Source organism: Phodopus roborovskii, unplaced genomic scaffold, assembly GCF_943737965.1.
Source record: "Phodopus roborovskii unplaced genomic scaffold, PHOROB, whole genome shotgun sequence".
Lineage (NCBI taxonomy): Eukaryota > Metazoa > Chordata > Mammalia > Rodentia > Cricetidae > Phodopus > Phodopus roborovskii.
Genome location: NW_026125052.1, coordinates 16,647,915 through 16,674,186, shown reverse-complemented (window position 1 = coordinate 16,674,186; position 26,272 = coordinate 16,647,915). Strand labels below are relative to the sequence as shown.

The window sequence follows — 26,272 nt, the reverse complement described above, 5'->3', positions numbered from 1 at the left end:
GAGGTGTGAACCCCCCACAGTCGCTTCATTGTGGTCTTAGTAGTCCTGCATGAGTTGGTGCTCAAGTCCCTCCTCCACAGTCCTCCAACCGGCCCGAAGGCCTTCCTTTGACTCTTTCTAGGGATTCTCTGTTCATTATTCACTATAGTGACCTTGGTCTCCACTTGTGCCTTGTAGTATTTTTATGGTCAAAAAGAAACAGTAGCTCATGCAAAGGAGGCTGGGAATCCTGTTGCTATGGTACTGCTTCAGAAATGTATTTCCTTAAATACTTTCTTTGTAACTGCATTTTCACTTAGTTTATCAACAGATAATGAAGCCCAGAGTCCCATCCCCAATACAGTTATCTTTGGGGTACTGTCACTGTTCTATTGTGAAAATAGAAGACTTCAGTTCTGATGCACAAGAATTGTTACTGTCTGGCTCTCAATGTGTGCATAAAACTACTACCTCATGTTTGGCGCATACATGTTAGTTAGTTAGTTTTTCCCCCCCACTGAATATTTGTAGATAAAATGTTTCTTTGTAAAAAGAATAAAAATGTTCTTTGTGGTCCCTCTCTAAAGTCCTGTACTGTGAATACCATCTCCAGTTTTGAGCCTTTGTCTCCGTAAGCTGATGCTTTAAAAAAAAAAAAAATTGATTTCTTTTAGATATTTAGTCAGGGCCTGGTAGTACACATCTTTAATCACAGCACTCAGAAAGGCAGATGCTGGAGGGTCTCTGTGAGTTCAAGACCAGTCTGATGTATGTGTGGAGCTTTAGGATCTAGGACAGAACTACATAGAGAGATCCTGTCTCAGAAAACAAACAGGAAGTTACGTTCAATATAGACTTGAGCACTAGGGGTAAGAAGGCTTACGGAAAAGGTGCAGTGATGGTGTGTAGGATTCCCAGAGGCCCCTTGGGCGTGTCCAGTTTGTTCCTGGTGTTGTCTTAACGTTATCGTAATCACTTGTTTGCTGAATATGCTGTACATGCGTGTAATACATGTGCATGTATGTGTGCAGGTGTGCACACATAGGTATCCTCTTACTTTGAGGTAGTGTCTGTTCCTAAATCTGTAGTTTGCTTTCCTTTTGGCTACACTGGCAGCCAGCAAGCCCCAGCAATCCTTTTATCCTTGTCCCCTCAACCCTTAGCCCCAACACTGGGATTACAGATACACATGAGACCACAATGGTGTGTAACACAGGTCTATTTAGTATTCCTTTTTTTTTTTTTTTTTTTTTTTTTTTGCATTTTCATTGTATTTATGCATTTTTTGCATGTATGTGAGCATACATACAGATTGGCATGTGGAGGCCATTGGTTGGTGCCAAAAAGTCACTCTCCATGGCTCCTGCACTTCACTGGTTGAGGCAGGGTCTCAAAGTCAACCCCAGAATTTGCTGTTATGGCAAGTCTCCCTAGACTGCATGTTTTGGGGGATCCTTTGTGTCTGCCTTCCTAGGCTGGAATTACGGGTGACGGTCAGGCCCAACTGGTACTTATATGAATTTTGGGGACCCAAACTCTGGTCCTCCGACATGCATAGCAAGTGCTTTAATCACCAGCCATCTCTGCAGCCCATGATCTAGTATTCTTAAAGATGATAAAAGACCCCCTTCCCTGGGGTGTTAAAAGTCAATGTCCTGCTCTTCTGCACAGGTCTTCCTATTTGTATAAGGTTTATTCCACATCCTGCATAATATTTGTGAACAAAGTTATATGTTCTCATTATATCTTCCTCTGTAGATTTGGTTCTTTCGTATCAGGCACACACACAGTCTTTTCTGTCACGTAGAAAGCAAACAGCATTTGTGATATCATGGCCCATGTGGCAGAAGTGATTTTCAGATATATCCAAGTTTTTCTAGCTGGCAATATGTGTATTCCTAGAAACACTTGTTCAATTTTTCTAGGATCCTTCCCTGTGAATTCTGAAAGAGTTGAGAATTAGCGGAGATAAATGACTTATGTTCCTTCTTTGTGTGTGTTGGGGTGTTTTGTTTACCTTAGCAGGATTTTACTGTGTAACCCTGACTGACATGGAACTTACTCTGGATCTTCCTGCCTCTGACACCAGGCCTGACCACTAGTCTTTTTAATGAATAGAAGATACTTTAAATGTGTGTGTATGTGTGTGTGTGTGTGTGTGTGTGTGTGTGTGTGTGTGTGTATGTATGTATGTATAGTTTTTATACATACATAGTATAGTATAGTATACATATAGTATAGTATGTATGACTGTTTTTGCCTGCATCTGTGTATGTGTACTAAGTGTGTGCCTGGTGTCCACAGAGGTCACAAGAGGGCATCTGATTCCCTGGAACTGAAGGTTCAAATAGCTGTAGGGATTCCACATGAACATTTTATAGGTGCTGTGAACCAAATTCAAGTACTCTGTAAGAGCAACAAATACTCCTAACCACTGAGTCTTTCTTCATTTTTGATGTTTAAATATTTTACTGTGTGTGCTGGATCACATTTTTAATTCCAATGCCTTTTTTCAGGTGGTGGTAGGGTATCTTTTTTTGGACAGGGTCTCTCTAGGCTTTCCTAGGACTCCCTGTGTAAGCTAGGCTGACCTCGAACTCAGAAACCTCCCTATTCTCTCAGGTGTTGGTGTTGAACACTGTCCCTGGACTTTGTTTGTTTGAGATAAGGTCTTACTATGTAACCTTGGCTAGCCTGGAGCTCTCAGAGATTCCCTGCCTCTTCTTACCAAGTGCTAGGAAGGTGTGCACTAGCAGACCTAGATTCCAGTGGCTTTTTAATGGGATATAAGAAATTTAATTTTCAATTGTTTTTGATGTTTAAATATTTCTTCTGCTGTGCATAGTAGCACATGCCTTTAATCCCCTGCCCTTGGAGGTCCAGAGGTAAGCAGATCTCTCTACGTTTACTACTGATCTCCAGAATGAGTTCTTAAGCCATTTTCTCAAAGGGAATAGCTCATGCCAGGGCCTTGCCTTGGATCTGTTACGATTTTCCTATTCTTGTGCCTTTCATTATTAGTTTCTTCTATTACTCAAGATTACTTGAGGATGTGTGTGCATGTGGGCATGGGCTTGTGTGCTTTTGTTTGTGGGCTTAGTTTTTGTTGTGTTTGTTTCCCAAGAATTGAAAATGTGAGGTAAATGTCATCTCATCTTTCCTACCTCCTCCCCCCCAACACACATACACTAAAGTTTCAGCCTGGGTCCTGCAGTCTTTGATAGAAGATGGAGGAAGGGATGTGCCTTGTGCTTTCTAGTACTTTTGCTTTCCTGTTAGCAGAGATTTGGGCATAATTCAGTTTACTTCCAAGATAAGAATACATTATATGTTCTTGCTTTCTTATCATCCAGGGCCAAAAAAGAAAGCAGCATGCTTTGTTTGTTTTCAGCCTATGGTGACTGAGTAACTGCAGTCACCAAGGATGAAAGCTCTCTTATTCTTAGTATTTTGTGATTTTTGTCATCCTACCTGGTGCCAGCATTTGTCTGTTCAGTAAAATGTTATCTAATGTATTTGTTTAAATGCCAGTTTGAAGACTTGGAGTATAGTTCAGTTGGTAGTGTCTAATGGACATGTGTGAAGCATTTGGTACAATCTGGTACACAAAATCAGATGTCTGGCACACAGCTGGAACCCTGCACTTGAGCTGTACAGGCAGGAAGATGAGAGGTTCAGGGTTGTCCTTGGCTGTGCAATTCTGACACTGCCATTTGTGCTGACACATGCCAGTAAATAAAATACGATGCAAAGACGGAGGCAGGAGGATCGTGAGAGCCCTGTCTTACACCAAAAAAAGGAAAAAAAGAGCCAGTTTGATTATCATAGATTGCTGCTTTTAAAACAAAATCAATATCCTTACTTAAATCAAGAGCATCAAAACAAATAAGTAAAATAGATTTTTCTCATTCCACTTAAAGCAATTTTAACTTCAAAGAACATTAATGAAAATCCTGTAAGCCGGGATCCGACCTGCTTTTCTGCTGACAAGTTCCAACCACAACCTCCAGATGGTTCCAGCAGTGAAAATAAAGAGTCAAGAATAGGGAGGTAAGAAATGTTGGTCTGTGGCATCTAAGTGATGTCTTCACTTACTCCAAACTCCCTTCTGTTAACTTTCCTTCCATTCCTGAGGCTGAAATGACTCAGTCAATAATGTGTTTTCCATGGAAACATAAGGACCTGAGTTCAGATCCCTAGAACCCACCTAACAGTTATTTGTGCGGTACACATACTTGTAACTCTATACTGGGACTCCTGGGGCAGGGTGGAGACAGGCAGGTCCTGGGTTCAGTTTGCTCTAGATTCAGTGACAGATGGGTAGACAGCCATAGAGGTAGACTCCAGACACGTAGACATCCTCTGGACTCCACACTTACCCACACACTTGCATGCACAACCACATGCATGCCTACACCCATACAAAAAAATGCCAGGAGCACTAACACAAACCTGTAATCACAGCTCTGGGGTCACAACAGCACTAAAGACAGGCCAATTAGTGTATCTAAATTGGTTAGCTCCAAAAAGTTCCTGTCACAGAAATAAGGTATAGAAAAATCAAGTTGGATTCTCAGTGTCAATTTCTGCCTTCTGCCTGCAGCCTTGTGCATATAATGTTCATTCCTTCCTTCCTGGGGTTGTTTTGTTTGCTTTTGGAGACAGGTTCATCTTTGCTGGTCTGGAACTCCCTTTGTTGACCAGGCTGGCTTCAAACTTGGAATGATTCTCCTTCAGCCTTCCGAACACTGTGTGTACACAATTACAGACACTAAATAGCCCTGGGTCACATTGCTTTGGATATAGACTTTTGGGTATATACAAGGCTTAAGCTACAGCCTGAGAAATAAGCACTTAGATCTCTTTGTCTTTTAAAGGTCAGACTACAGTGCAACTGAACTAAAACCAAAACAAGCCTGGAAGCTGACCATAAACATCTCCAGACAGACCTTGCCCTAAGTGGAATTTTTGCCTTCCTAGAAAAAGTCTGTCTGTTAATTTGCTCTGGGAAATATTCAGAATACTATTCCAGGATATATATTTAACTCACTATTTCTAAAAAAAAAAAAAAAACTATATAGGGGAAAAAAAATAAGACTGTCGAGTTAGGTTTCTGAATTCAGGAATTAGAGGCAGGGACCACTACATGTTGCTTTTATTTTCAAAACTACTTAAACATGGGAGGGTAAACATCTCGTCTTCCAGGAGACAAAGGAACGCTTGTTATGCCTGTATTCTCCTTTGGGGAATGGTGACAGGTTGTTAGTAATTTAACAATGCCATCTTCTCCTGGCCTTGGATTTAATTGAAGATTTATTTTTAAGGCTATGGTACTGGCATTATGATTCTAACAAAAAAAAATGAAAAGATCAGCACTAAAGCCACATTTAGTGGTAATTATCTCCTTGGCATACTGAGTCATAAATACTCAGAAGACTGGAGGAATTACTTATTGGGCACATACACTATTAACATTTAATCGTTGACTTTTTTAAGGGGTGTGATGGTGGGGATCAAATACAGGCCTTCCCATATTTTACACAAAGTGTTTTACCAATGAAATATGTGCCTGCCCCAAAGGTTGGCCTTTTTGTATGTTTTTTCCAGGGTCTTGGATAGCCCAGGCTGGTTTTGAACTTACTATGCCTCAGGAGTTAGACTTTCAGTCCGCCTGGCTCGTTTTTTTTTTGTTTGTTTGTTTTTTTTTTTTTTTTTGTTTTTGTTTGTAATGTGTGAGTGTTTTATTCAAATGTATGTATCACATACATCCTGCATTAAGGTCATGGACAGTTGTGAACCACTGTGTGTGTGCTAAGACTTGAATCCAGATCCTCTGAAAGAAGAAAAAGTGCTTTTAACTGCTGAACCATCCCTCCAGCCCAGCCTCTTGTTTTAGAATGACTTTGGACATTGAAAATGCGAGGAGTAAGGGTGAAACTATAAATTCTCCTCAAATTAAGTAGAAATAAAATGTGGAGATGTCATCATTGCTTAGTTTTCTATCTCCATTAGAGACCTAACATGCATTTGGACTCAGGTGGAATAGTATAGACTCTGAATTAACATCAGTGGATAATTTGGGGGGGAAATGCTGACATGCTTTTAAATAACCCTGAGATGTACTGCCTCAGACCAGCCCTGAAGAGGAGATGTCATATGTCAGCTATGGCATGTTGGCAGGCATCATGAATCCAGGCTCCTGGGCTGTCATGTAGGCTCTTTTTTTGCTGGTCATTCCTTATTTCTCTGACAGTGAGATGTTTCACTTACGCTTTGGCTGCCGAGGAGTTATGATTAGGCCTTTCTGAATTGGTGGTGATGGTTTTCTTCTTGCATCCATCTTTCCAGGCCTTCCCCTTTTAAATCTCCGATGGCAGGCAGTAGGTGCTCCGCACACAGCCACTCTGGGAGTCTTCACAGCAGAAACTGCCCATCTCAAGAGGAGCTCCTTCAGGTTGTTGAAGCAGGGAAATCATGTGAACAGCACAACTTAACAGGACCAAAGCAAGATCTAGGTAATGCTTCATCTTTTTTAATGAAACACTGTTTGACTCTGTATCCTGTATACAAAGTACACTTCTGAAAAATAACTTGAGCTGCAATGCGAGTCGCTGGAAAATTATTGCAACTGTAAGTGGAGGAGACTCTCAAACAGTGGGTCCTCTTGAACCCTGGATTAGGCACAAACCACACCCAAATCCCTGTTTCACAGAGAGATCCTTTATTAAGCAGGAAAGAGAAATTTAAAATGATTGCTTTTTGACTCAGGCAGAAAACAGCATCAAATGACCTTACAGGTATAATTTAAGAGGAGGAAAAGGGGAGGTCTGTGTTAGCATGGGCTAGGATGTGGTGGTAAAGGGCAGGGTATTTGTCCCTGAAGGACAGAGGACTCTCTGGATAGGGAGGAGATAGAAGTGGCACTCAGGCAAATGGTGGTTACAAAGGAAAAGGGGAACCCACATTAGGATGACTTTTAGTTTTACTTGAGCATGTTAATAGGTGAACCAAAGGGTCTGCTGATTGCTGGACTTCAATAACTGGACCTTGGTAGTCAGCCTTAGGAGAGGAAAGTGGCCAAATAAGGGAATAGGTCTTGGTGACCAGCTTTAATAGTGTAATCTGTAGCCTCACAGGATGGGAGGAGAGAACAAAGGCCTGTAAGTTACCCTCTTACCTCTATATCACATGCACACGCACTTACAGCATGTAAGGAAATAAATAGATGTGTTAATAAATATACACACGAGAACTAAATCAACAAGTATATTAATTAAAATTTTTAGCTATCATCTTAAATGTGTTAAACCATCTTTGTATATGTATTATAGACAGGGTTGTAGTGTTGCAATACATATCCTATCACTAAACTTTTTTTTTTTTTTTTTTTAAGTTTTTATTTTATGTGTATGGGTATTTTGCCTACTTGTCTCTGTACCACATTCATGCCTGGTTCTCCTAGTGGCCAGAAGAAGGTGTTGGATGCTCTGGATCTAAAGTTTAGAGGCAGTTTTGAGCTACCATATGGGTTCTGGAAACCAAACCTGGGTCTTATGGAAGAACAGCCATCTCTCCAGTCCTGTCTTGTTTCTCTCTTTTTCTTTTTCTTTTTCTTTTTTTTAATAAATAGTAATAATAATGCCATATTACCCTTTAGAAAAGTTAAGGCACCATGCTTTAACCAACACAGTATCCTCGAAACATAACGTAATGGGTCTTCTTAATTCTTTACAGAGATTGGAATATTTATTGCCACTTAAGTTAAACTTCTCTTTCTTGCAGAAGGAACCCCATACCTGGAATCTGAAATCAGCCTTTTCTCTAATAGAGACCCTGAATCTGAGTCCCCTAAAGAGCCAACTCATGTTTGCACCACACCAGCTTCAGCCTGTGCACGGACAGTATCCCAGTGTCAAGTTTCTGGGTCTTTCGAGAGTCCAGCTGCTGCTCATGCTGCCGAGGTAGAAACTGTGAGCAAGAAAAAGCCAGAATTGACATCTTCAAAAGGAAGAGCCAATACAGGAATATCCATGGTGGTGTCAGGCTTGACCCTCAAAGAAGTAGTGAGTGTATTCATAATTATCTCTATAGTGACTGGGACTTGACTGCTATAGATGTGCTAACAATGAATAACCTCTAAGAAGAAATCTGTCTGAGGAAATAAGTATTTAATACTAGGCACCTTGCTGGTTACGGTACTGTTTTTGGATTGTATTGCGGTTTTCTTTTTATCAAAAGAAAAAAAAAAGAGGGAAGGGGTAGGGAAGACATGGGAGGGAAGGAGAGGGGACAGGAACTGGGATCAATATGTAAAATAAGAAAAAATAATAAATGTATATATATTTTTAAAAAGGTAACTAGATAGAGCACCTCTCTCCAGAAGGTATCATTTCCCTCCTGGATTTACATCTAAGTAAACTTATCAACATCTGACTAAATGTAGGCTTGGTTCTGATGATACTGCCAGACGGTGGCATTTCTCCAGGGTCTGCTTGTCTTTGTCTTGGCTGTCAAGGCAGCTTGTTCAATATCCTGCTCTCTCCTCTCTGTCCTTGGCAGCCCTTGCTTATAAGGGTTTGGGCACCTCCTTGGTCCCTGGTGCCAGAAATGGGAATTGTTTCATACTCATTGAAACATAAAGCCCACTGAACTCGTTTCTTTTTAAGCTGTTTATAGATTTCAAGCATTCTGGGGAAATTATTTCTTGTATGATGTTATAGTAACAAAATAATTGTGTATTTCTTTAAAATGTAATATACCTATCAGTTGGATTCAATAGTAGATGCCATTTATTGCACACTGAGAGGCAACTAAGTCATTCTGAAGTGTCTTGCTTAATAGAGCCTTCATAGGCTAGGCACCATTCCCCATCCTGATGCCTCTACAGGTAGTGAGTGACCCTGCATAAATTCTCAGAGGCCCCTTGTGTCCCCTATTGAAAAGGCAAAGCAAGCTTTGTCTGCCCTGATAGATACAATGTATAAGTTCAGATTAATAACTGTTGACATTGTCTCCTCATAGCAGTTTGCTTTGAAAATTCTCACCAGTATTTGTTGAAATAGCTCTTGATGGTCTTGCCTACACATCTAGAATTCCCATTTATTCACCGAAAATTTGCATTCATTGTTCCTTTGTTTTGTGAGTTCAGCTTTTTAGAGATAGCTGTAGTGGTCTAATCGTTTTTGCCTTGGGCAATTCTGAGGTGCAGATTAAACTACAAGTGGCTTGGGTACATGTTTTCTTTAAACAAGCAAAGAGGAGAACTTTGAGCTCTATTCAGATTTGCTGAAGTGTGTTAAATTTATGATGAAAGCCACTGACTGTATTACACATGATTAATTCTGAAGCCCGTATTAAGATGATCTTTTCAGCAGTTGCTCTTCTAACTGAACACTGTGTTAAGGCTGGGACTTCAGCAATTAACCAGTTCAGAATTGCTAATGACACTGGCAGAGGGCAGCAGGAAAAAGTGGGAGGTTGGCATTAGCTTCTCCAGCCTGCTGCTTGCCAGTGCTCAGTAGCAGGATGTAGTGAGGCAGGATGAAAGGTGGCTGGCTTCCATTGCAGGGCTCAGGGGCACATAAATATTGGCATGGGCGCCGAGGGCTAGAAAATGATGCTCCCCAGTAAACAAGCTTATTACCAGTTATGTCAACTGGGCCCATAATGGATCTGGTTAATTTCGTTTACTGCCTATTGATTTTTATTTGCTTGATAGATAATAGCTAAGGGACTCTAGATTTCTTTTGGGAGAATGAGTCTCTTCCAATATTTTTCCTTAAGAGAGAATTGATATTTTGTACTGACTACAAATTATCTTCACATGAGTGCTTTGTAACTATCAGACTTGAGTCTTGGTGTTACAGTGTATATATAATATATATATAATATATATAATATATATTATATATATATGGCTAGTTACCACTCAGTTTATGAGATGTAGGGTGATAAATCTCGGTTATAGGATGGTGGTCTGTCATTCTACAAAGAAACTCAGAGAATCAAGTTATATGATCTTTGGTTGTAATCCCCTAACTTCTGCTACTACATTAGACTGCATTAGAATGTCTTTCTCTAGCGTATACATGGTTTTGAGTTTTTTGTTTCTTTGCTTGGTGGGGATAATGCTTACTTGTTCCAGTGTAGCCCTGGTTCAACTAAAACTCGGTTTTTAGATCATGTTGGCCTTGAACTAATAAAGATCTACCTTCTTCTGCCTCCCAAGTGCTGGGATTAAAGACGTGTGCCACCTGCCTGGCTGATTTATATGTATTTTTTATTAAGTTGTCAGTTTTGAGACTTCAGCCATGTTATATTTTCAAAAGTCACAGCAGGATGGTCAAGGTGACTCAAGTAAAGGTGTTTGCATATAAGCCTGACAACCTGAGTTCAGTCCCCAAAACATACAAGAAAGGGGAGGGAGAGAATAAAGAGTTGTCCTCTGACCACACATACACACTACAGTAATACACAAACACACATCAGTATTATAAAAATTTTAAGATGTGCCTTTTCTTAGTTAAAATAATATTCTAAGCTGTGTGCCAGATATAATTTAGCATAACTTTTTAAAGACTTTATTTATTGTATGTGCTTTGGTATTATTGTCTACATGTATGTCAGTGTGAGAGTCCCAGGTCCCCTGGAACTGAAGTTCCAGTTGTGAGCTGCCATGTGAATGCTAGAAATTGAGCCTGGGTCCTATGAAAGAGCAGCCAGTGCTCTTAACCATTGAGCTCTCTCCAGCCCCTAACTTAGCATAACTCAGTGTTTGATTTTTGTTTCAGATGATTGTGCAGAAGTTTGCTGAAAAATACCACCTCACTTTGACTGATGTAATTACTGAGGAGACTACACATGTCATTATAAAAACAGGTATGCTACAAACTTTTACAGACTGTATTGCATTTATATCAAACCACATCAAGAGCCATATAAATCAAGTTGAGCATCCCTAATCCCAAAATTCAAAGTCTACAACTATTTGAATATGGACATAATGTTGCAACTAGAAAATTCTGCTTTTTACCTGACAGTTCATAGTCGGGTGTAGGATATGAAGCCTGCTGTATAAAGTTGCCTATGGGGTTTGTAGATGGAGCTTGGTGGCAGAGTACCACCAAGCGGACATGCATGGGGCTCTAGGTGAGTGCTTCTTACCTTCTGCATACCCCTTTGGGGTTGAAAGACCTTTTCACAGAGGTCACCTAAAACCATCAGAAAACATTATATTATGACTCATAACAGTAGCCAAATTACAGTTATGAAGTAGCAATGAAAATAACTTAATGCTTAGGGATTGCCACATGAAGAATTGTATTAAAGGGTCACAGCATTAGGACTGTTGAGAACCACTGCCCGGGGTAGTCTCTCTAGCACCATAAGTAAAAAATTACCCTCAGGTTATGTACATAAAACATAAACAGGCTAGGTGAGGGTGGCACACGCCTTTAATCTCAACACAGTCTCTGAGTTTGAGGCCATCCTGGTCTACAGAGCTAGTTCCAGGACAGGCTCCAAAGCAATACAGAGAAATCCTGTCTCAAAACAAACGGACACACAAACAAACAAAAAACATAAGCAAGTTGGCTTATGTTTGATCGTAGCATTCAGAAGATAGAGGCAGGAAGATCAGAAGTTCAAGGCCAGCCTAGGCTATAAAGAAACATCTTGTCTCAAAGAACAAATGAAACAACAACAAAAAAATGGATTTTGTGCTATGTATAAAAAATGTCTCATATATATGCAAATTTTCCAAAAAGTACTTTTAGGCATTTCAGATCAGAATGTTGAGCCTGTCTTTTTTTTTTTTTTTTTTTTTTTTTAGTGTGCCATGGATGTGGTCTCCTAATAGTCTGAGTCAGTTATTGCTTCATAAAGACGGTAGTAATCTTATATGACCTTAGGTTGGGTTAAAATTTGAGGAGTGACAAAATGAACTGTTGAACCACTTCCTGTGTACTTGCTTGGAGTTCAGTGGGTATAGAACCCAGTCCAGATCACAGAGGAGAAAGTAAGGCAAAGGAGAGAGCAGGGTGGACGTAAATCGCCACTTACTCAGTGGCTCCTGGCTTGAGTGTTACTGAGTATGTGCCCTATAACCTTAGTCTGGAAAGGACAAAAAGAGTGAAGCCACTCAGTTGTCCTTTGCTTCCTCCTTTTTCAGTCTTAATTGTGCCTGTGCCTGTAGAAGTTGCCTCTGGGAATGTTTAGTTGACTGTAAATCAGTGTGAACATTTCAGAGCATTAATACAAGCCTGATGTGTGAAGCAAGAGAAGTATGCAGCTAGCCTTTGATGAATCTTCTGCTGGAGTGACTGTCTAGGTGATCCTCTCTCTGCTAAACAGTTGTTCACTGTGGCAACTAATAAGCTTAGAGTGGCAGGGTTAATCCCAGTACTTGGGAGGTAGAGGCAGGCAGATCTCTGTGAGTTCAAGGACAGCCAGAATTTTACACAGAGAACCTCTGTCTCACCAAAACCAAAGGGGGAGGAAAAAGAAGATGGGGGAAAAGAAACTAAATTAATGTTTGAAGGCTGGAACAATGGCGCAGTGGTGAGGAGCACTTGATCTTACAGAGGACCTGGGTTTGTGGGTTTGAGCCCCTAACGCTCACAACCACCTATAACTCTAGTGCTAGAGAATCCAATACCCTGTGACCTCAGGCACTAGACATGCATGTAAGCAAAACAGTCATACAAACTAAATCTAAAAACAAATTTTGTAATAAAAGTGATGTCTGGCAGAGGACAAAGGGGCTGCGATACCCATCTTTAAGCATCTGAAGCATTATCATAAGGCTCAGGGATTCAGAAAACTGAATGGGGATGAGGGTGGCACAAATTATGGCTACACTCTAACACCTTGCTAATATCCCACTCTGGGATATTTTTATCATTAAAACTGGTCTTACGGCCTGAAGAGCACTGGCTGCTCTTCCAGAGGTCCTGAGTTCAATTCCCAGCCACCACATGGTGCCTCACAAATATCTGGTGCCCTCTTCTGTTGTGCAGGCAGAACACTGTGTATAATGAATGAATCTTCAAAACAAAACAAAAAAACTTAGTGTTTCTATTGCTGTAAAGAGACACCATGACTATAGCAACTCTTTTTTTGAGAGAGGGTTTCTCTGTAATAGCCCTAGCTGTCTTGAAACTAGCATTGTAGACTAGGCTGGCCTCGAACTCATAGAGATCTGCCTGTCTCTGTCTCCTGAGCATGTGCCACTACTGCCCAGCTCCCAGCAACTTTTTTTTTTCTATCATTGCAGAGTTTTGTTTTTTTTTTTTTTTCTTAAAAAAATTTTTTTATTAAGTTTGAAATAAGCTTGTTTTACATGTCAATCCCAGTTCCCAAACCCTCCCTGTCCTCCACCCCACCAACACCCATCACAACTCTTATAAAGGAAATATGTGATTGGGGTGGCTCACACAAACAGTTCAGAGGTTTAATCCATTATCATAATGGTGGGGAGCATGTCCACATACAGGCAAACAGTGCTGGCAAGGTAGCTGAGATTTCTACATCTTACAGGCAACAGGAAATGGTTTGGGACACACTGGGAGGACATCCTAAGCATAGGAAAACTCAAAAGCTCACCCTCACAGTGACACATTTCCTCCGACGAGACCACACCTCGTAATAGTCCAACTCCCATTGGGATTATGGGGGCCAGTTACATTCAGACTGCCACAGAGCTCTGGGCCTCACCACAGGGTCCATAGAGCTTTGACTCTGCCTTAAGATTAAGACTGCTAAAACTAGGTCTCTCATACATGGAAATTGTACCAGAGGGCAGTGCTCATTGGAATCAGGTGCCAAAACCGGATATGGCAAGCTAAGTTCTATTTGAGAGAGGAATGTCATTAAATTTTAATATAGTTTAAGAAATAGGTTTGAATCACAGGTGATAAAGGGTGAAAGAAAGCTTTAAAATACAAATTAAATCTAAAGTAGCTCTTTAAAGTCAAAGGCAATACAGCATTTGTTGCTTGTGAACTAAAATCAGCTTTCTAGCGTTTAAACAAGCTTCAGAAATTATGAGGGATTCTGTGAGGCGGAGTGGTCACTTCCACCACGTGCAGGTGGCCTGCTGTGTTTGGGATTTAGTTGAATACATTTCTCCTGTTGAAATGGGTTTTTCTCAGTTTGCTTAGTTCTTCAAAGGGGCCTTTGAAACACTAGGCAATAAACAGATTCTTCAGCCGCTGCTGATTGAAATCCCTACATAGGAAAGAGAATGAGTGTGACGAGACTATTTTCCTGTCCCTCTCAGGAATATAGGATCCCCAGGGAGGAACTGCGGGGGTGAACTTGTCACATTGGCATTTCTGATTTAGGGTCTTTTTTCTCTTTTTCAAATTGAGGACTTCAACGCTGTATTCTCTCTTACATATTGGGGTTTGGTGAGGTAGATTGCTCACATTCATCACTAGTACTAATTAACATAGGATAGAACTCTAGCAAGCCTTGTCATCTCAAAGCTGAGACTGACAATTCCTCTGGTCTTAACCTGGCATCTCCCTCTTCCAGGCTTCCAAAACCCATCCTTGCTGGTTAGCATTAGTGGTGCTTCTGGCTTCTGGCTTCTGATTTTATCTCCAGGGGTACTGGAGTCTCCACTCCTGGTTGATCTTCAAGCTGAGCTTCAGCTTCTTAGGCAGCACCACTTACCTCTGTCTTTCTAACCCTTTGGCTGTTTGTCATTCTGCAGATGCTGAACTTGTGTGTGAACGGACACTGAAATATTTTCTGGGAATTGCAGGAGGAAAATGGATAGTTAGCTATGCATGTAAGTACAGTGCAATGTGTCTGCTCCTCCTTTTAACAACTTAGAATTGCATTCTAACACCTGAGGTTTCTGCTGAGTTACAGAAAGGTCTTCAACACAAAACTAGCTTTGTCTTTAAATTCATATAGCTCTGTTCAGATAGAAAATGGGTTTCTAACTAATAGGACCTGATCTTCTCTCAGGAGTGTTAGCATATGAACAGCGATTCATTTTATAGTAGACAGGAATCCGTGTACAGCAGCACTTTTGTAATGTTTAAATTAAACATAGGTTGTTTCCAGAAGGAGAGCTGCCACAGGCCTTATTAAAGAGTCCCCTCTCTCGTGAACCACTGAACTTCCCATCTCCACAAAGGGACAAACCGTTCTGCTCTACATAGCTCACCTTTTCTCTGTTCTCTCCAGGGGTGATCCGGTCTATTCAAGAAAGAAAACTTCTGAGTGTGGTAGGTAGTAGGTAGTTTATACAGACTAATCAGAGACCCTTGGCATTGGTGTTGCTTTCTCCCTTTTTAGACACCTTTTCCTCAGTGTGGGTACCATTGATGCTGATCTATCTGTTTAGAAACTGGTCTCCTTCCAAGAAATGCTGCTTTCTTTTATGACACTAAGAACAATGAGAAGTAAATAGGGCAAGTCTGTATGAGGAAGAATAATTTTAGAACAGCCAAGAACTGGTGATGTTGGATCACATAAAACAAAATCATTGAAATCTCTTTAAAACTATTATGTACTACTCAATATATTTGTAATTAACTAAATGAAACTTTTGATTTTAATTTCATTTGATGACCATTTTTTGGGAGCCTACCATATACTGGGAATACCACAGTAAACAAGAATGACCAAGTCCCTATTCTGAAATGATGTATTCCCTAGTAAGGGGAGATATACAATAAATAGATAAATTTCATATGCCAATAAATGCTTTGAACAACAGACCAGCAATTGTCTGGAGTCTAGGGTTACCTACCTCAGTTACAGAGACCAAGCAAAGTCTTTGTGAAAGGACTGAACTGACACTTAAATTACAAGAAAGAACTGTCTTTAAAAAAATGTAGACAATAACTTTTATAGGTAGGAACAAGATGTGTAAAGATCTGATCTATCTAGGCATGGTAGTGTACCTTAAATCCCAGCATTCCAGAGGCAGAGGCCAGCCCTCTCTACAGAGCTCCCACCAGCTCGCAAATAACCACACAGAGACTTAATATTAAGTATAAATGTTTGGCCAACAGCTTAGGTTTGTTACTAACTAGCTCTTACAACTTAAACTAACCCAGGCTGGCCTCAAATTTACAGAGATCTGCCTGCCTCTGCCTCCTGAGTGTATGCACCTCCACCACCTGGTGTAAGTTTGGTTTATTAAAGAAAAATAGACCATTGTAATTGAAGATAGGGAATTGGTGAATTTTGTTTAAGGAGCACAGATTAGATGAGAAATGAGAAGTCAGAGACAAGGACTAGATTTGGTAAGATTTTGTGTTAAGCCACGGTATTAATTTGAATTTTATTTTTAGGATAATTGGAAGCATGGAGATGATTTCTATTTTGGGGTTTGCTTGACTTATTTATTGTGGGAGAAGGTGTGTGCCTTGGCACATGTGTCAAGGTTGGAGGACAACTTGTAGGTATCAGAAGTTAGCTCCCTCCTATCCTGTGAAGTCTGGGGAACAAACTCAGGTTGTCAAGTTTGGCAGCAAGAGCCTTGCCCACATCTCTCTAGCCCCTTGCCTGGGTTCTTGATATTCCCACAATGCTTAGCACGTCTTCCTTATCATCTGAGCTTCACTCACAATGTCGTCTAAGCATTCTTCCCCAAAATTCCAAACTCCCTGGCCTATTATCCTTTCTCTTCTTATCAAAATAATTAACTATGAAAAACATAGGAGTTTCTTTAGAATGTAAAATATGTGTTTTATCTTTTAAACTGTGTGTGTGTGATGTGTGTGGAAGTCAGGATAACTTCATGGCATCTCCTACCTTTATATGGGTTCTGGGTTTAGGACTCAGGTTGTCAGACTTCATGGCAGGCACCTTTCTTTACCTGCTGAGCCATCTCACTGGCCTCGTTTATTATTTTGACTTCATTAACTGTAAATTTCTCCACAGAACTCTGAAAGCCCTGATGTCTTTAGCTGACAATATACAGTTGATTTAAGTGACCAAGAATCCTCCAGTTATCCTTACAACAGCACAGTGCTAGTGGTTTAATCTAAATGCTAAGTGAATGTTTCGAGAAGAGAAAGATGTGAGAGATTAAAATACCTTGAAAAAAATAAAATCAAGTCCCATGAGATGAAAGCTGATTGGTAATTTCAACAAAGATTTGCTTTGGGGCTGTCGAGAGATGGCTTAGGTGAAGGCACTAGCTGCCAAGCTTTATAACCCAAATGCAAACCTCAGGACACACAGAGTAGATAGAACCAACCTCAGCAAGTTGTCCTTTAATGCCTACATATATGCCACTCACTAACTAAATAACTAAATGAAAAGCTTGCTCTGATTGATTGATTTTTAGCAGCTGAGACCCTAGTCATCACGTCTAGCCCACAGAATACAATTATCTCCTTATTTTTTATTAAAACTTGTGATTCTGAGTACCTAAAGTACTCCAATGAGTGCGGCTTCTCCTCCTCTGGTCACGCCGGTGTGTTGTGTGTTTGGGGCTTTTGTTTTCTTAGAGTTTGGTTTTGGTTTTAGTTTTTTTAATGATTCATTTCTATTTTACATGCACTTTGTTGTTGTTTGGTTTGGTTTTTTTTTGGTTTTTTGGTTTTTTTTTTTTTTTTTTTTTTTTTTTTTTTTTTTTGTCTGCGTGTATACTGTGTAAAGATATCAGAACCTCTGGAACTGGAGTCACAGTTATGAGCTGCCATTGTGGGTGCTGGGATTGAACCTGGATCCTCTGGAACAGCAGTCCTTCCAAAGAACCAGGGTTTTTTGTGTTTTGTTTGTTTTTTGATGGTTTGTTTGGTTGATTGGTTTTTGGTTTTTGGTTTTTGGAGACAGGGTTTCTCTGTATTGCTTTGGAGCCTGACCTGGAACTAGTAGCTCTGTAGACCAGGCTGGACTATGAACTCACAGAGATCCGCCTGCCTCTGCCTCTCTGTGATGTATAGCCCTGGTTATCCTGGAACTCACTCTGTTGACAAGGCTGGAGATCTTTCCGCCTCCACCTCTGAAGTGCTGGTATTAAAGGCATGCACCACCACTGCATCTAGGATCCAGGATTTTAATCCAGCAGCCTCATGGATTATCACATCTCAAGTTCCAGGGGATCTGATCTCTTTGGGAACAGGCATTTCATATGATATACATACATACATGACAAAAGACTCATACACATAAAATAAAAAATAAGAATGACTTTTTAAAAAAATAATTTTCTAAGACAGGGACTCACCTGGGTATGGTGGCATAGGTCTCTAATTCCAGCTCTTTGGAGGAGGCAGAGTCAAGCAATTCAAGGCCAGCCTAGTCTACAAATTGAGCTCTAGGCTAGCCAGGCTACACTGCTAAAAAATGTTTAATAAAAGTAAAGACAAGATTTCATAATAATATAGTCCTCCTGCCTGGCCTGGTATGTGGTACTCTGCTACATGGCCCAATTTTTCAGTGTGTGTGTGTGTGTGTGTGTGTACATATATTCATGAGTACAGTGCCTGTGGAAGCCTGTGTCAGATCCCCTTGGAACTGGATTACAGGTCATTGTGAGCAGCCAGACATGGGAAGTAGGAACCAAACTCTGGTCCTCTGCAAGATTAGTATACACTCTTAACAGCTGGGTCATCTGTCCGCCCCACTTATAAAGTTTTGTGTTTGGTTTCAGCATGAATTTGAAGTCAGAGGAGATGTTGTGACTGGAAGAAACCACCAAGGTCCAAAGCGATCCAGAGAATCCCAAGAGAAGGTAAAGCCCCTCTCACATGTAACAGAAACCCCAGCCTAGGGCCTGCAGCCAGCTGCTACGGTGAGGTTGGTCTGTACCTGGTAAGGCACATTGCATGCTTGCGCTGTTCACTGACTGTGTGGTAGAGACCACAGGGAATCCTTTTGTCCCATAAGGAAGAGAACAAAGCTTAGGATGGCAGGTATAATTTGGGCTCCAGGCTGTGGTTTAGATCCCAGCTGGTAGTGATAGAAGTTAGATTTCAAAGATGTAAATCTAGGGTGGTGGTGGCAACCGGGGTTAATTCCAGCACTAGGGAGGCAGAGGCAGGTGGATCTCTGTGAGTTCCAGGACATCCAGGGCCGCACAAACCCTGTCTGTAAACACACACACACACACACACACACACACACTTCAAAGATTTGAATTAAACATTTTTGCTCTTCTTGCTTCACCGTGGACTTTCTCTGAGCAGGGTTGTGGTACGACCTGTGGACACAGTAAGTGCTTCATAATCAACAATCTACATCACTGTGATGTGTGTACTATTATTACTTATATTTTACATCTGAGAAAATTGAGGTTCAAAGAGGTTAGGTTCCCCGGGGTCACTTAGATAGTGAGTGATGGGAGACGTTGACCCAGGCACTTGAGCTTCAGCTCTACTTTCTCAAGTTAGAGATGGCTTCACAGGAGAAAAGCACATTACCCCAACAACTTTGCAGGGGAGAGCAGGATGCGGTGACTTTCTCCAGCATGTCGTAGCAGATGGTGCAGCCAGGACTGCATCCTGCTGCAGGAAGGCATCTTCGAAAGATTCCACACCTGCCTGGCAGGCCTGAGCCAACTGCTCTCCCAGGGTACTGGACAAGTGCTTGTGTTCCCAGGCTGCTTCTCTTCCCTTTCAAGTGGGCACCAGCAGGTGTTTCAGAACACTCCCATGCCGAGAACCTTCTGTTCCTCCACAGAAACTTGAGAGACCAGTTAGGGTGGTTTTCCTAAGGAAAACTGCTTAGAATGGCATCACAAACCAAGCCTGGAGTTCTGAACCCCTGGGATCAGCCCATCCACTCTCTGAGCCTATCAATTGACTGCTGCAGATGCCAAGAAAAGCTGCTCACCCCCCTTCTACCTCTCCCTTTTCCCCGAGGATCTCCATGAGCCAGCCGTCTGTTCTGGCCCAGCTGGGTCTGTGCAGAATTGGCACTGGGTCCCTCCTTCCTCAAAGGTCCTGGGGTCAGTGCCAGTGCCACAGGATTCCTCCTACGTCCAGGGTGGCAGTGATGGAAACTGCTTGGGCAAAGTAATGACATTGAGAAGACAATAAAGTGTCACTGCAGTGTTTGTAGAGGTGAAGCTTTAGATTCCTTATCTCATAACTAGACATTCTCATCGGGGTCAACCTGGATATGGAAATTCCTAACGTTTTATATTTCTCAGGGCAGCATTTGGCTCCAACCGGCTGCCTGGAGGGAACTTTTAGCATTTATGAGCATCTAGGTCCTGTCAACACATTGGGGACCCTTCTATTACAGATAGGGAGAGCAGCAGAGGTGGGAAGTACCATTTCCAACAATAACTGATTTGGCTACTGCCCTCTTTCTCTACCTGTCATGTGGGGTGAAGCCATTTCCAGTGGAACCATCTGTGGGTTTTAGCCCCTTGATTTTTTTTTTTTTTTTTTTTTTTTTTTTTTTCATCTCAGCCAACCTAGTCAGTTTTCTGTCGTAAATAGGAAGATGATCAAAAGAATGAGTTACTCAAATGATGTATGAAAATATTTCCATCCATGCTTTGACAAGTAGCATTCCTTTATAATCCCAACACTCAAAACTAAGGGATAGGAGATTGTGAATTTGAGGCCTAGACTAGAGTTGAGATCCTGTATCAAAACAGAAAAATATTAATAGTTAACTTGAAACCCTTTCTCAGAATTCATGCCAGTATACACATGAGAATTTGTACTTTCTAACACAGTTGTTACTAGACACACAGGGCTGCTCCAAGCTTGATTAAAAATGAAGCCAACAAGTGGTGGCTTATGCCTTTAATCCCAGCACTCGGGAGGCAGAGGCAGGTGGAGTTTGAGGCCAGCCTGGTCTACAGAGCTAGTTCCAGGACAGGCTCCAAAGCAATACAGAGAAACACTGTCTCAAAAAAGATAGAGAGACAGTTGAGAAGTTCAGTCTTTTCAACCACACTAGCCACATTTCAAGTGCCTCGCTACTTTATGAGACCAGGTACAGGACATTTCCAGTATCACAGAAGCTTCTGTGTGCAGCACTGATGAGCACAGTAATTACATTTTTCCCTTAGGATATGTTTATATGTATTTTTGTGTCATTAGAAAACCGTGTTCTGGTCAGCTGGGTGAAAGGTTAGCACCAAATGATAAAATGCCCAGGTCGATTGAGGATGCAGTGGCTGATGTCATGGCAGTGTGAAGGGACAAGGGGACACTTGACCAGGAGAGAAAAGGAGTGTGGGCACTGAAGATAAACTAAGATAGACAGCTCTACTTGCTGGGGCATGGTTAGTCCTGGTGAACTCAGGGCAAACATCAAACATCATCCAGTAGCTTTGAATTTCTTGCCATTAAATGTAAAGAAGGACCAGTGAGTTGTTCGTGTGTGGCTTGTTTTCTCATCTCTGACAAAAAGTAAAATCACTTTTGCCAGAGTCACCAAAGCATGAGCCTGGACCTGATTGGTGACAAGATAGAGCCTTTGTATTTTTAAGAGTGACTCTAAAATGTAGATCAGTTTTATACACAATTCAGTAAAATCCGAAATCAGTTCAGATTGTTGAATTGATTGTCTCTGGGAAGGAACACAGAAATTGTCGAGTGGTAAAGAAAATTCTTCCATTTTAGAGGGTCTCTGTTTCTTATAAAACTACGCTCTGGGTAAGGTGGTGCATTCCTGTTATCCCAGCATTTGAGGGGTGGAAGCAAGAGGAGCAGGATTCAAAGCCAACCTACATCACAAGTTAGAGGCTACCTGGCCTATGTAGGATCCTGTCTCATGGAAAGGGGAGAGGGTCTGGAGGGGCAGCTTAGGGGTTAGTGCTTGCTACTCATTCAGAAGACCTGCCTTTGAGTCCCAGCACCACGTTGCGCAACTCGCAGCTACCAGTGACCCCAGCTCTGATATGCTCTTCTGGCCTCCGTGGGCCTCTGTTTACATGTGACATATGCCCTTTTCACACACTCTCTTCTCTTTGCAGCTCTTCAAAGGCCTCAAAATCTGTTGTTGTGAGCCCTTCACCAACATGCCCAAAGGTAAGAGCCTGGGAGCTGTGCAGTTGCAGAACCAGCCTTTCTTATGTTACAGGGTTAGCCTATGTGGAGGTTTCTGAGATTGGCCAAATGTTCTAGAGATATTTTGTTACTCCACTATTGGTGTTTAATAAGGATCAGGAGACACAAACAGGCCGAATAGATGTTTATTCAGGGAGAAATAACTTACAACAGAGACAGATGAACACCAGCAGGTTCCTGGTCCCAAGGATGCCTCTGGATGCTCTTCTGTCCTGGTGCTGCAAGCAAGAGAGCTCCTGGGGCACCGTCCTCAGACCTGTCCCCACCCCCAATGGACGTGGCCAGTGTCACAGGTGCAGACAAAGTGAATATCTCACTACAACCGTGGTCATTTTACATCCTTCCTCTGCAGGTGAGCTGGAGAAGATGCTGGAGCTGTGTGGGGCTTCCGTGGTGAAGGAGCTTTCGTCGCTCACCCCTGACACAGTGAGTACTTGGTGCCTTCCTAAAGGGATGAATATACTCTCCTTCCACAAACCAAGTCCTATAAAGTAGCCCAGGGGCTTTCTCCACCCCACAGCTTGTATCAGACCACTCATCTGTGAGGTATGAGTAAGGACTTGGGAGCTATAAGCAATTAACATGTTGAAGGAAGCCTTTTCTTTCTAGCCCCTTCACTGTGTGAAAGCCCTGCTTTGACACGATTCTGTTTTTCTTCTTGGGGATGCAGGGTGCTCATCCAATTGTGATCGTACAGCCAAGTGCCTGGACAGAAGAGAATGGCTGCCCTGGTAAGGTGTCTCCCTGTACCATGCATTGTTGTCTTATGGGGCCCTGCCGGATGGATGCCCTTGGTCCCTAGTTACCTGCTGCATGCTTGACTTTGTGTGTGTGTGAGAGACAGAGTCTCTCTGTGTAACAACCCTGACTATGCTGGAACTCAACTCTGTAGACCAGGCTGGTCTTGAACTCAGAGATCATCTTGCCTCTGCCTTCCAAGTACTGGGATTAAAGGTATTGCCAGGCTTCCGTGGCCTGTGTTTTTGTTTATTTGGTTGGTCTACTGTGTAATGCATCCTGGTCTTGAACAGTTGGCAGTCTTTCTGCCTTGGCCTCCTAAGTGCATAGGCATGCCCCAACTGCACTCAATGTTTTTGTAGATTTTCTTTGTTGTTGTTGTTTACTTTTTTTTTTACAGGCTATTTATAAGGTTTACATGAATGAACTAAAATGTCTATTAGAAAGAAAGTCTTTATTATTGATGGGCAGTGGTGGCACACGCTTTTAATTCCAACACTTGGGAGGTAGAGGCAGTTTGATTTCTGTGAGTAAAGGTATAGTCTGGTCTGCAGGTCAAGTTCAAGGCCAGCCACAGCTGTACAGTGATACCCTGTCTTCAAAAGAATGTGTGTGTACATGTACTTTTACACATGCGTGATCGTGCTTAATGGTGTTTTGTTTCCTCACTGAATATATTTCTCCACACCATTATCAGGTTGAAGCTCATATTATTTCAGTTTCCAGAGGCTGGCTTTTACCAGCAATCACCCCTCTGGCTTTTCAGTAAGGATTTATGTCCTGAAATGTTACTTCCGGGCACCAGTTTGGCAACCACCTGACTAACCCAGGGACTCATGTAATCAGATCTTGGAGTGGATTGATTGGAGGCTAGAAGAATAACTTGACACCTGTCTCTGCTTGTGTTCTATCTGCAGAGATTGGGCAGCTGTGTGAAGCACATCTAGTGATGTGGGACTGGGTGTTGGACAGTATCTCCATCTACCGATGTCGGGATTTGAACGCCTACCTGGTACAGAATATCACCCATGGCCATAACAGTAGCGAGCCACAAGACCCCAATTAGTTTAAGAAGTGATCCACATCCTACTTACTATTTCATAGGCATCAGACTAAAGGGTATGCGGGGGATTCTATCTATGTGAGTGTCCCTTAAAGGGTTTCTGATCTAAGTCTCCCTTTGAAATCTGTCTTGAGCATAAAAGGTGTTTCACCTGAGAAGAATTTAAGTCTATTTAAACCCCACCAATTGAATAAGATGCTAATTCGTTATATATTGTTCTTGGAGAGACAGAGTAGAATGCTTGGCTGGTCTGTGCTGAACATAATCACAGCACTTGTCGGGAAGGGCCAGGGTTATACATGAGCCTGGGCTACTGTATAAGACCCTGACTTGAGTGAATGGCTAGTGGTCCTAATTTGTTTCTTATAAAATCTTGTGTTTAAGTCCTTCAAGGAGATTGCTTAAGACCTGTGATTTGACTTAAAATCAGCACTCAAGGCTCCAGGTTCCATACCCAGCACCAAACAATGCCCATAATTCCCCTCTACCGCCATCCCCCCCCACCCTCCCTGCCAAGAAAACCTGAAAGCCCTTGGGCAAGCCTTGGATATCAGTGGACACTGAGGAAGTTTAGAAGCAGATAATGTATTCAACATGAATATGAAGTTTTTCAAATACCAGTGTCCAGGAGAGCCTTTTAATCCCCCTTAACTGATGAACAAAGTGTCTGCTATAACTCTGCTAAGTAACCCATTCCTCTTAAAATACAAGATCTCTGATATGAATATTTCATGTCTGTAAATGATGGGTCCCACCAGGAAAGGAGCTGTTGCTTTCTTTGAAGTAATTTCTTCCCTTTTGCTCCCTATTGCTAAACCATACTGCTTCATAAATAATTTTGTTTGCTGAAGGAAAAGAACGTATTTTTCATAAACTCATTATCTTGGACTGTTTATAGCTGTTAGAGGGACTAGGTCTTCCCTGCCCCCTCCCCCAGTGTGCAAGGGCAGGGGAGACCTGATTGTACAAAGTGTATTTTATAAATGTTGTGCTGTTAATGCTGCAAATAAACTAAATAGCAAACATTTTCACTAAGAATGGCTGTTTGGGGGCCCTGGCTCAATGGGTACGGTGCCTGCTGCCCTGGGGCCCACATGAAGGAAAGAACTGACTCCTACAAGTTGTCCTTGGACTTCCACACATGCACAATTAAGGTGTGATGGGTGGAAAATGATGCATGCTGGTTACTCTAGTCTGTCTCGGTCTTCCTCGCAGCCTACGAAATGAAGTGGCTATTTCATCATTTTTTTTGAAAAGTGAAAACAGGGTTCTTATTTATAAGGTTTTGCACAGCTGTCAAATGACTGTGAGGAAACCTGGGCCTTCCTTCTGGCCCATCATGCGTCAGTCATGACCCCAGGAAAGAAGGCAGTTTAGATTTAAGATTTCCTTCACAGGCCATGGTGGGAGACAATAAAGGCAACCTGTCGGGCAGAGACTAAATGTTGGGTCGTGGCTCTCATTCCTCCTCCTTTCAGTCTCCCAGCTTCTGACTGTGTTTTCCATTGTCAGGAAATGCTGCTTCAGATGGGCTGGAGATACAGCTCAGTTGATAGACTACTTGCCTTGCATGGACTAAAATCTGGGTTCGATCCCCCAACCTCCTGATCCCCAGCACCACATAAAACCTGACAAGGCAGTTCATACCTGTATTTGGGTGGTGGAAGCCAGGTGATCAGTTCCTGGTCAGCCTGGCCTACATGAGAACCTGTCTCAAGAAAATAAGGGTCTGGAGAGGTAGCTCAGTGGTCAGGAGTGTTTGCTGCTCTTGTGTAGGCTCTGGTTCCCAGCACTCACACAGTAGCTCACAGTTCTAATGTCAGTTCCTGGAGACCCAAGTGGCCTCTGCAGTCACTGCACACGTGTACACGTGAACTCACAGGCATAGAAAGATAAAGAAGAAGAGCAAGACCTCGCAGATCTGCCACTTCCCTGAGCACTTCATCAGGGATTTAATGTGTCTCATCATTAGTGAAAGAAGAAGCAGAAATGTTAATGTCCTAAATGGTCATTTCCAGGGACCAGCCATGACTTGAGGGAGACCTCGTCCTGCTATCCCTTAACACTGATAATAGAAAGAACACCATCCAGAACACCCCTGCCTCTCATGGGATCCTGGTGAGAGCAGGTTTAACTGAAATACATTAAAGTCACATGATTGTCGCAGTGTCTGATCCATGTACATCCTGTCTGATTGGAGCTCTATATATGCTTGGCCTAGATTAAAAGTTAAGAGTTCTTTCCGACGATTGAGTAAATCTTGTTCCCTTGGCCTCTGATGCCTTCCCACCTTCCCACCCTGCAATCTGTAGCCCTCTCTGGGCATAGCAGCAGTTGGGAACCGGTTCCTATACTGACTGTTATCTCATTCTGCAAAAAAGCTGAAAGGGGAAAGGGATTATCAGGCGGGCATAGGGAGGGAGCCTAGAGGAGCACTCTGGCTGATTATCTCACTCCTTAAAAAAAAAAAAAAAAAAGTAACCAGAAT

General features: G+C 42.0%; 1 protein-coding gene across 1 annotated transcript in view; it reads left to right on the top strand.

The window, feature by feature from the left end:
• Positions 1–24,830, top strand: part of Brca1 (BRCA1 DNA repair associated) — a 58,038-nt gene extending 33,208 nt beyond the window's left edge. The window contains exons 13-23 of the mRNA XM_051177549.1: positions 3,900–4,029; positions 6,328–6,494; positions 7,762–8,042; positions 10,770–10,857; positions 14,696–14,773; positions 15,178–15,218; positions 18,605–18,685; positions 21,890–21,944; positions 22,336–22,409; positions 22,654–22,714; positions 23,639–24,830. Of these exons, the coding sequence (XP_051033506.1) occupies positions 3,900–4,029; positions 6,328–6,494; positions 7,762–8,042; positions 10,770–10,857; positions 14,696–14,773; positions 15,178–15,218; positions 18,605–18,685; positions 21,890–21,944; positions 22,336–22,409; positions 22,654–22,714; positions 23,639–23,787 (1,205 nt within the window). The 3' untranslated portion in view covers positions 23,788–24,830. The remainder of the gene's footprint in view (positions 1–3,899; positions 4,030–6,327; positions 6,495–7,761; positions 8,043–10,769; positions 10,858–14,695; positions 14,774–15,177; positions 15,219–18,604; positions 18,686–21,889; positions 21,945–22,335; positions 22,410–22,653; positions 22,715–23,638) is intronic.
• Positions 24,831–26,272: the final 1,442 nt, after the last annotated feature.